The 11,719-nt window shown below is 39.6% G+C and overlaps 1 protein-coding gene across 5 annotated transcripts in view; it reads left to right on the top strand.

Moving 5' to 3' along the window:
• The first annotated feature begins 3,512 nt into the window (after positions 1-3,512).
• Positions 3,513-11,719, top strand: part of LOC137092479 (cohesin subunit SA-1) — a 68,826-nt gene continuing 60,619 nt past the window's right edge. For 4 of the 5 annotated variants that reach the window (XM_067456726.1, XM_067456725.1, XM_067456728.1 and 1 more), the window contains exons 1-7: positions 3,513-3,667; positions 4,692-4,728; positions 4,810-4,903; positions 5,851-5,985; positions 6,052-6,148; positions 6,228-6,304; positions 8,403-8,607. In XM_067456726.1, the coding sequence (XP_067312827.1) occupies positions 4,706-4,728; positions 4,810-4,903; positions 5,851-5,985; positions 6,052-6,148; positions 6,228-6,304; positions 8,403-8,607 (631 nt within the window). In that variant the 5' untranslated portion in view covers positions 3,513-3,667; positions 4,692-4,705. The remainder of the gene's footprint in view (positions 3,668-4,691; positions 4,729-4,809; positions 4,904-5,850; positions 5,986-6,051; positions 6,149-6,227; positions 6,305-8,402; positions 8,608-11,719) is intronic. The other variant, XM_067456727.1, reaches the window with a different exon arrangement.

Genomic DNA, 11,719 nt, shown 5'->3' with positions numbered 1-11,719 from the left:
CTTAAAGAAATGATGCCAATTATTAGTACCATTGCATTTATGGCATAGCTATGACTTTGTAACTTTACTAAAAATCAAGGCATTGCAATTGCATAAATTAGTTTCAAAAAACAAATCAATTACAAATTATGCAAATATTTATTTAGCACATTGCAACAATCTATAAATCAGTATAAAATAAAATTCAAACTAAATTGTTTAACTTGACCTCACTCATGTGTGCATTAAATCATGCACAGGTCTACTGGCCTGCAGAAAGGGACAGATTTGAATAAAGTAATCAAATGTAAAATAACTGCATATTTAACTGTTTAAATTAAAGATTAATCTTTATTAAACTTATAAAAGCTATTAAATCAAGAGCAGTGAGTGATGTCCTTATCTTGTGTTTGCCATTGAACAGACAGCAGTAAAGGCTACTGCCCCTTTAAGAGCTAACGCAGGGATATGCTCGTCTTTCTCGACTGTATACAGTCCTCTTAAGGCATATTCAGATTATGTCTGCTGGATACTCATCAAGATGGACATGTTGACATACTTCTGGTGTGAGTTTGTCCTCCTGGCCTCCAGCTCGACTCCTTCCTCCTCCTGGTCCCGGTTAGATTATTGGCTTGTATCTCCAAATATTACTAATCTTACACCAAAATGTGATATTCAATCATCTCATGGACCATTGTCTCATTAGCTTATCACTCTCAATATTCAAACAAAAACATAAATAAACAATATTTGGAAATGTAAGCATACCTTGTTGCTGAATGATGAATTCTGAAACCAGATTAGAATAATATTGAAATGGATTAATGACATGGATATGTCAGATATATGCGAATGGTTTAAATTTTCGAGTTTAGCAATAAGCTATTGAAGCTGGAAAGAAAATGTTTTAATTCATCAAAATAAGTTAAGAAATGTTAAACCTTTTTTATAAGTTATACAAGATGTAACTCATTTTTTAAGTCAGTTTAACATAATCTAAGTTGAAATCACTTAAACATCCAAGTTGATGTTTTTGCAATTTGAAATTGCTCGAACTTTTGGGGTTTGGGAACAATTTGTTTTATGACTAAATGTATATTTCACTTCAAGCATCAATGTGTCTTGTGGAATAGGACACGGCTGCCCCTTTTCTCCAAAATTATCCATTATCTGTACGCAGCTTTGGCATAAATTGTAGTAAATAATAAAGACCTTGAAGGGATAAAAGTTTGTGACACCAAATTGAAAATAAGCCAATCTGCTGATGATCCTGTGATATTTCTAAAGGACAAATCAATTCCTCCGAAGGCTTTAAGTGTGATTTGTGTATTTTCCAGAGCATCAGGCCTTTGCCTTCACCGTAAAAATGTGTCAATAAGAGAATCCAAATATCACAGAGAAATTTGAAGAAATAAAAATAAACTTAAATCATTGGTTAACAAGAGACTTAACTATTTTAGGACGTAACCTTTTGTCAAAATCAGAAGGGATTTAAAGATTAATTTACCCAAGCTATTCTCTCTATATAAGTTCACATAACATAAGAAAGGCGAATACTATAATTTACCAATTCATCTGGCGTAATAAACATCTCGTAAAGGAGGGTTAAAACAATGGATTTTGAATGAGTTTTTAGAGGTAACTGGGTAAAAGCGTTTTAGATAAACCTGCTTCTTTATGCTGTCATAGTCCCGAACATATTTCTGATAGAGTGGGCGGCTTCGAATATCTTCTGAAGTCTGATTATGAGGTATCCAGATTGCCTGTTAAACTGTCTGAATAATACCATAAACATGTTCTTCACTGCTGGAAGATGATATTTACTCAGTTTTACACCACGGCGCCACCTTGTGGAACAACAGAGTGATAACAATAAGTAGAAAAACACCTTTCTTTAGAAATTGTTAAGGGGATCCTTTTCATCACTGATATATTAGATGATCAAGGTCATTTTCTCAGGTTTACGGATTTTAAAACAAAATTCAATATACAAAGTTCTATAAGAGAGTATAATGAGGCATGTAAAGCAGTACCAATAGCCTTAAATATGATACATAACTATTTACTTTTTTCCAAAAGTCAAATTAATTTGCCTAAACTACAATTAAACCAAATTCCCCCCAAATAGTAAAAAAAGCAACAATAATTGTATTAGCAAATTTTTCAAAGGTAAACTATTTCATGATCAAAATATAAAATAAGGCATTATGAAAATAAAATATCACAAAAGTACATCAAATTCATGAAATGGCCTTTACACTGTAAACATTATTTAAAAAATAATACCTGGTTGACTCAACATTTTCAGGCAACCAGGTTATAGGCTACTTTTTTAAGTTAAACCAACAATATATTTTTACAGTACCTCCTAAAATCAAAGAAATGCAGTTAAAGATGTTAAATGGATATTACCCAGCGTCAGCGGTGCTTGAAAAGAGATTGGGTTCTGGAGCCGTGTGTGTTTTGGTCAAAGGAGATCATTTTTCTCTTGTCAGTGATGAAGATTTGGGATGAACTGCTGGAAGCAAAAATGGAGAGAATCACAGAATTAAAGTTAGAGCAAATTATGTTTGGTAATGAAAATCTTCCGAAAGAACTCTTCAGCATTGACAATATCATAACAGGTATAGGTAAATACCATATCCATAAACGTAAATGGCAAAACAAAAATCCTTCCTTAGTGGTGTTTAAAGCCGAACTTTGCTTCTTTGAAACTTCTGAACGATCCCAGTGATAACATTTACTCTCTGTGTGAAGATCTCTCAAATTATTTGTCATTATAATTTTTTAGGCTTCCATGTAACTTTAGTTTAAGAATATTTAAAGAATGAGACAATTTTATCATGCATGTGCATGACTTTGACATGCCTTATGGACTGTAATGCCTTTGCTTAATTTATTTTATATTATTTGCATTTATTTATTTATTATTTGTTTTGATTATATGTTGTTCTACTTTACTATGTTCTGCACTTTAGTCTTCCAACGAGAGATTTTGTAAATTGTGTTTTGTAAAGAATTGTGTTCTAATAAATAAAATAAAAAATGTTTTTTAAAAATGTTTGCTCGAGTCATAGCAATATAATAATAATAATAATAATAATAATAATATATTTTATTTGTAAAGCCCTTTTCATAGTTAAAAACAATCCCAAAGTGCTAAAATATGTCCAAATAGTTTTATTAATATTAGGTATATAAATATTTGTTTAGTTTGTTTTATTCTTTTCAACATGAGAAGAAAGCATTAAAACGAACATGTGTTATTAAAAATAGATTAATAAATATATCGCATCCTGAACAGAGCTCACGTGACACACGGCTCATTATCTCCTCAGAAATTCAACACGCACTAAAAACATTACACAAACACTACGCGGCGCTCAGAGACTCTGCCGACGATTACGAATGTAATAAATTAATAAATTAATAAATAAAAGTAAAGTAAAGTCTGTTGCTATGCGGTTTGCCAATGCAGAATTCATCCAATCAGACTTGACTCTGTTCAGACGGCCGGAGTCACCAGCCAATCAGAGATGTTTCTGCGGCTTACGTGAGTGACGTGTTTTCGCGCGCTCTGTCAGTCAGTCAGTCTGTCAGATCGATAACTGCACACGACGGTTTATTGATTCACGATCGTGATCGAACATCGGAAATCTGCCGCAGTTTCCCATCGACTGTTTCTGAGGTGAGAGACTTTCTTCGCACAGACGATCGAGTTAGAAGTTAATTTAGTCCAAAGGTTCCGATTTTGTGAGGTAATGTTAACGCAGCCGAACTCATCTTTCTCGCGTTGTGGTTTCGCGTCGGTTTTAATTAATGTTAACAGATGATTTGGCTATTATTCTTGCGTGTAGATGTTTAAATAAAGTTTAAACAGAATAACGCTCATGTATATTAACGTTTTTGAACATATTGTTACTAAATCCGCCATGTTGTCATTATTGTCACGTGACCTTCCAGTTGCGTTGCTTCACTGGCATTCACAAATCCTGTGTTTGGATTAAGGTTACATTCATACTACACACATTACTATATAACCTTACATTACTCCACATTAAGCATGCTCATGTGCTTGTAACGTTAAATCGGTCATTTAGAAATAATAATAATAATAATAATAATAATATTTTTTTTTTGTGTTGTAACATTAAATATGATTTATTCTGAAGTAATATTCTCACCAGTGTTCAGTCAGCTTTGACATATTTTAAATCTGCATATCTGTGATATTTGTACCTTTTATAAAGGGCATTTACCCTCTGGTCTTATTAAGTTTCATATTGTGTTCTTAAATTTGATCAATAAATTAAATTAAAATAAGACACTATAGTAGCCTAGAAATCTAGACGCACCCTAGCGGCAGCAAATTTAATTTGCCCGCAAGTGTCGTCTAGGCACTCTCAATACCCTTCTGAGCTGTGTTCCTCAGAATCTGGACGGGCCAATCACATCGTGTAGGCTATAGAGTCGGTGGGCGGGGCCATAATGACGACGGCCGAGATGTGTTTGCGTGCTTCTAGTAAACACAGAAACTGGCAAACGGTGGTCTGTCGAATCAGCTTTGACCGCGACTCTGGAAGACTGGAGTTAAGCTTTTCTCTGAGAAAAAAGGAAAGCTTTCTTCCTTAGTTTGAGTGACACTTGATTAATAACTTGTGTGTGTGTGTGTGTGTGTGTGTGTGTGTGTGTGTGTGTGTGTTGATCTGCAGGCCAACGCTGAAGGATGGATGCGTCGGAGCTGTACAGGTAAACACAGTGACCTCACACACACACACAAACACACATGAACCCTCATGTGCTCTGATCGAGTGTGTGTCTCTGTAACAGTTCGGAGGACGAGGACATCTCTCTGACTGGAAGTGACTTTGAGTTCCAGCTGAAAACATCTGAGAAAAAACTGACCTCGACGCGAGGAGAGACGGTGAACTCACACACTCACACACTCACACACTCACACACTCACTCACTCACTCACTCACTCACTCACTCACTCACTCACTCACACACACACATCACACACATCACACACACTCACACATCTCACACTCATTCACACACACACTTGCACAAATTCACTCACGCGCACACACGCACTCTCACACACTCTCACACACAATCACTCACTCTCACACACACTCACACACTCACTCACACACTCACTCACACACTCACTCACTCACTCACTCACTCTCTCTCACACACACACACACATCTCACACTCATTCACACACACACTTGCACAAGTTCACTCACGCGCGCACACGCTCACACACACACACACTCTCACTCACTCTCACACACACACTCACTCTCTCACACACACACATCTCACACTCATTCACACACACACTTGCACAAGTTCACTCACGCGTGCACACACGCTCACACACACACACACTCTCACTCACTCACTCACTCACTCACTCTCACACACACACTCACTCTCTCACACACACACACACCTCACACTCATTCACACACACACTTGCACAAGTTCACTCACGCGCGCACACACACTCAATCACACACTCACTCACTCACTCACTCACTCACTCACTCTCACACACACACTCACTCTCTCACACACACACACACACACATCTCACACTCATTACACACACACACTTGCACAAGTTCACTCACACGCGCGCGCACACACACTCAATCACACACTCACACACTCACACACTCACACACTCACTCTCACACACACTCACTCACACACACACACTCACTCACTCACTCACTCACTCACTCACTCACTCACTCACTCACTCACTCACTCACTCACTCACTCACTCACACACACACACACACACACTGATTTCCCCAGAGCTGTGTGTGTGAAGTCTGTCTGTTCCTCTGAAGTCTCCTAAGAGGATTCGTCATCCATCCGTCAGCGGCTCCAGCTCCAGCCAACCACAGACGCCCGAGGACCGTTGCCGTGGCGCCACTGCGTCTCACCTGTATGAGGCGGTGAGGTCGGGCCGCTCAGCGCTGCAGGTGAGAGGTCGCGATCAGGCATCTGGGCACTCCATGTTCTGTCCACTGATTGGCTGTTTGTCCTAGACGGTGATAGACGATTGGCTGGATGAGTACATTAGAGACCGGGAGGCGGGGCTTCTGGAGCTCATCAACTTTGTGGTTCAGTGCAGCGGCTGTAAAGGTGCATCTCACACACACACACACACACACACACACACACACACACACACACACACTGAATCCCCTCTGCTGTGTGTCAGGTGTCGTCACCAGAGAGATGTTCAGCAGCCTGCAGAACGCTGACATCATCAGTCACCTGACTAAAGAGTTTAACGAGGTGAGATTAACCTTTGACCTCTCCACTGCAGCCACATCATCATAATCATATAATAATCAATAAATATGAAGAAGAGTTTTCCCACGAGAGTGTGTGTGTGTGTGTCAGGTCCGAGCAGTGTTGGGGAAACTCATTACAAGTAACTCGAGTTATGTAATCAGATTACTTTTGCAAGTAACCAGTAAAGTAACGCATGACTTTTAAAATGTACAACAACATATCTGAGTTACTTTTTCAAATAAGTAACGCAAGTTAGTTGAACAAAAATGCGATATACGATATCTTGTTTAAATAATGCGATATGTGATACGATATTGCAATTAGTGTGTAAAATCTTAATTATATTTTTAAAATTATTTAAAAAACTGAGAATTAAACCATTTGTGTGTCACATTCTTTCTGGGAAAAGAAGCATCGCTACAACTTCTAAAAGTGACCAGCTGTGTCGTTCACATTTCGGTGTGTGTGTGTGTGTGTGTGTGTGTCACAGCGCGAGACTGCAAGTTATTGTTTTCCGCAAATGATAGCGTTTAATAACTCTTTTTAACATCAAGCAAGTCCCATAAGTATCAGTCGTGTGCCCAGTCTATTCTCTGCTGGATGCTGACCTACAGCGTACCCTTTCCACAGTGTTTAGGGCCCTATAAAATCCGTTTTATTTTTTCCCAAATTCCGTTTTTTCCGTTTTAATTTTTGCAAATTCCTTTTTTTCCGTTAAAATGTTTGGCAATTCAGTTTCTTTTTTACCCTTTACTGTTATTTTGGTTAAAAAAAAGTTTGCTTTTAATGTTAATATAATAGAACATAAAACAAAAAATAGGAATGACCTTAAATTTATTGAGGTAACAAACATCACATTTACTTTTTAGGACAAATATGATGCAGCATAACACTGCACTTCTAATACTTCAAATATTAATGGTTATTAGCTTTAAACTTTCCGGTAAAATACATTATAATAGTTTATATAAGTTAAAATGAAAGTGCTTTTTTAAAAAGAACAACAACAAAAAATCATAAGAATCATCTTTTACACACAGTACTATTAAGTAAAACATTTAAAGCTGAAAATTAACATGAAAAAATAACACATTTCACCATGAAATCATGTAGTGAATTGTTCTGTGTGTTTAACAATCACCATAATGATATCCAGAGCTGTGAAAAATAAAAGTACACGAAAACACAACACTGCCTGAAGTTTTTTGCCCCAAATTCAAAGGCCCCTTTAAATGATTAAAACTAGATTTTGAACTTAATTTTGACTTAAAGGTTACTTATCATGTAAACTCCCCATATACAGCGTGTTAAATGCATGTTTGGAACAGACTAACAGAGGGGAAAACGGTGGCATTTGCAGCAGATATGCATTGATGCCTAATGTGCTCATTATAAATCAAAGCACGAGATGACAGGGGTCGAGCAGAACACCGGAAAATCTGACAGAATGGACAATATCCGTTTGTCTGTGCAATACACGAGCCGCGGTTCAGGTGCGCGTGACCAATGCTGCCGAACGCAACGAGCGTGCGGCTCCCGCTCTCCACACGCAAAGCTTCTGCGCCGCCTGCGCGTGCAGTGTGAAACCGCCGTTAGCGTCGAGTTTCTTAACTTTTTCGCTGCCGAAAGCAGAGCCGTGGAGACCAACCTCGCCGTACTTTCATTGTTTTGACGGGCGAGCTGAGATGACGGGAGGGGTTGTGTCGCGAAGATTTGCTTCCCCCGGTCTGCACTTTCCTCAGACATACGTTCTCCACCCACACGACACAGAATTTCATTACAAATATGTAAAATTCCGGGGAAATCTGCGTTAACACCAGATTCCGCGTTTATATGCCAATTCCGCGATTCTGTAGCCTATTAAAGTCATAAAATTAATAAATTAATAAAATCTAAAAATTAATAAAATCTATGAAATGCAAACTTACAATCATTAAATGTTAAATAGATCAGATATCTTTATGCATTCAATCTCACTTTATTGACCGATGTACTTGCTGATGACCTTTAATGATTCAGTTAAACCAGACGCTAAAATTACTTTTATTTTATCTATCACACATTCTCTCTCTCTCTCTCTCTCTCTCTCTCTCTGCAGGACTCTGTCAGCTATCCGCTGGTGTCGCTCGGCCCTCAGTGGCGCCTCTTCCGTGAAGGTGTGTGTGAGTGTGTGTGTGTGCTGGTCCGCGGCTGCCGCAACAGTCTGCTGTATGATGACTTCCTCTTCTCTTCGCTCATCGCTCTGCTCACGGGATTGGCCGACTCGCAGGTCCGCGCCTTCAGACACACCAGCACCTTCATCGGTGAGGTCCTTCTCAATAACACACACTGGTCTGTGTCTTTATCCTAGCCAATACAAAAGCCTGGAATTAGTTTTTCTTCTAACATTTGTAGTGCTTTTCTGGACTCAACCATTGGGCTCTAATTTCTAAAAGGAGAACACTGAGAATAATAAGAATAACTTTAACTTAAAAATATAATTTCAAGATTTTATTTCAAATGTGGACACCAACGGCACAAACAGAAGTTTATCGATCGATTCAAGTTCACCACACTCAATACAGAACAATGGCAAGCTCCTCTGAATATTGTACATAGCCCTATTAGCATAGACCCGCCCACCACTGCTGGCAGACTCTGCCCTATTAGCATAGACCCGCCCACCACTGCTGGCAGACTCTGCCCTATTAGCATAGACCCGCCCACCACTGCTGGCAGACTCCACCCTATTAGCATAGACCCGCCCACCACTGTTGGCAGACTCCGCCCTATTAGCATAGACCCGCCCACCACTGCTGGCAGACTCTGCCCTATTAGCATAGACCCGCCCACCACTGCTGGCAGACTCTGCCCTATTAGCATAGACCCGCCCACCACTGCTGGCAGACTCCACCCTATTAGCATAGACCCGCCCACCACTGTTGGCAGACTCCGCCCTATTAGCAAAGACCCGCCCACCACTGCTGGCAGACTGCCCTATTAGCATAGACCCGCCCACCACTGCTGACAGACTCCACCCTATTAGCATAGACCCGCCCACCACTGCTGGCAGACTCCACCCTATTAGTATAAACCCGCCCACCACTGCTGGCAGACTCCACCCTATTAAGGCAAGGCAAGGCAAGGCAAGTTTATTTATATAGCACATTTTATACACAATGGCAATTCAAAGTGCTTTACATAGAAAGGAATTAAAATAGGGCTAAAAAATGCATAAGAAAAAGAATACAATGTAAAGAGAATTAAAAGTAATAACCAAAGAAAAGAACAGGTAAACTAAAACAGTTATAAAAAATTATTTAAAAAATGATGCATAGATAAGGTGCAATCAGTCGGACGTATAGTGGCACAGTGCTCATTCAGTAAATGCACAGCTGAACAGATGTGTTCTGAGTCTGGATTTGAATGTGGCTACTGTTGGAGCACATCTGATCTGTTCAGGAAGCTGGTTCCAACTACGGCTGGCATAATAGCTAAAGGCAGACTCTCCTTGCTTTGAGTGAACTCTTGGTATTTCTAACTGACTTGATCCTGCTGATCTGAGTGATCTGTTGGGTTTGTATTTAATCAGCATATCTGCGATGTATTGGGGTCCTAGGTCATTGAGTGATTTATAAACAAGTAATAGTACTTTAAAGTCGATCCTAAATGTAACTGGAAGCCAGTGTAAAGACCTGAGGACTGGTGTGATATGGTCATATTTTCTGGTTCTGCTCACAATCCTGGCAGCAGCGTTCTGTATGAGCTGCAGCTGTCTAATGGTCTTTTTAGGAAGGCCAGTGAGAAGGCCATTACAATAGTCCACCCTACTGGTGATGAAAGCATGAACCAGTTTCTCTAAGTCTTGCCTGGAGACAAAACATCTAATTCTTGCAATATTTTTCAGATGATAGTATGCTGATTTAGTTATTGCTTTGACATGACTACTGAAACTCAGGTCTGACTCCAAAATCACACCAAGATTCCTGACTTGATTTTTTGTTATCAGGCCTTTAGCCTCAAGATATGCGTTCACCTTGAGAATTTCATCTTTGTTTCCAAATGTAGTGATTTCAGTTTTGTCTTTGTTTAACTGAAGATAGTTTTGGCACATCCAGTTGTTAACTTCATCAATGCAATTGCACAGCGAGTCAATGGGGCTGTAGTCATTAGGTGACAGTGCTAAGTAGAGCTGGGTGTCGTCAGCATAGCTGTGGTAAGCAATATTGTTCTTTTTCATTATTTGGCTCAGTGGCAGCATATACAGGTTAAACAGGAGAAGTGCTAGAATTGACCCTTGTGGGACTCCGCATGTCATGGACGTCCACTCAGACTTATGGTCTCCTATACTCACATAATAACCTCTCCCTTCTAAGTATGATCTGAACCATCTGAGGACCATCCCAGAAAGCCTGACCCAGTTTTCCAGCCTGTCTAGAAGTATGTTGTGGTCAACAGTGTCGAATGCAGCACTGAGATCGAGTAGAACCAGAATTGATGTTTTGCCTGTATCAGTATTCAAGCGAATATCATTTATAATCTTTATGAGCGCTGTCTCTGTGCTGTGATGCGGTCGGAAACCAGATTGAAAATTGTCAAAGAATCCGTTTGAGTTTAAGAATTTGTTTAGCTGATTGAAAACAACTTTTTCGATGATTTTGCCTATGAAGGGGAGATTTGAGATTGGTCTGTAGTTGCTCAGTATGGAGTTATCCAGATTTCTCTTTTTCAGAAGAGGCTTAACTATTGCAGTTTTAAGGGCGGTTGGAAAAGTCCCGTAGAGAAGTGAGGAGTTCACCACTTCTAGGAGATCTGCTTCCAAACAGTTAAACACACTTTTGAAAAAAGAAGTGGGGAGTGCGTCAAGGGTGCAGGTTGATGTTTTAAGATGCTGTACTGTGTCTTCTAAAATTTTACCGTCAATTGTTTCGAAATCAGACATAGTAATTTTCCGAGGGTTTGGTATGATCTGACTGACCCCAGAGCACTCGAGGATGTGCTGATCGCCTTTCTGATATTATTGATTTTCTCTGAGAAGAAGGAAGCAAACTCACTGCATTTGCTGTCTGAGAGCATTTCTCTGGAAATGTGACTCGGGGGGTTTGTTAGTCTGTCTACAGTAGCAAAAAGAGTGCGCGTGTTGTTTATGTGTTTGTTTATAATATTTGAGAAGAAGGTCTGTCTAGCTTTGCCTAGTTCAACATTGAAAGCATGAAGGCTGTCTTTATAGATGTTATAATGGACTACAAGTTTTGTCTTCCGCCACTTTCGTTCAGATTTTCTGCATTGTCTTTTCATTATTAGCATAGACCCGCCCACCACTGCTGACAGACTCCGCCCTATTAGCATAGACCCGCCCACCACTGCTGGCAGACTGCCCTATTAGCATAGACTCGCCCACCACTGCTGGCAGACTGCGCCCTATTAGCGTAAACC

Source organism: Pseudorasbora parva, chromosome 11 (assembly GCF_024679245.1).
Source record: "Pseudorasbora parva isolate DD20220531a chromosome 11, ASM2467924v1, whole genome shotgun sequence".
NCBI lineage: Eukaryota > Metazoa > Chordata > Actinopteri > Cypriniformes > Gobionidae > Pseudorasbora > Pseudorasbora parva.
The sequence above is the reverse complement of the archived record's forward strand: the minus strand, read 5'-3'. Positions and strand labels throughout refer to the sequence as shown.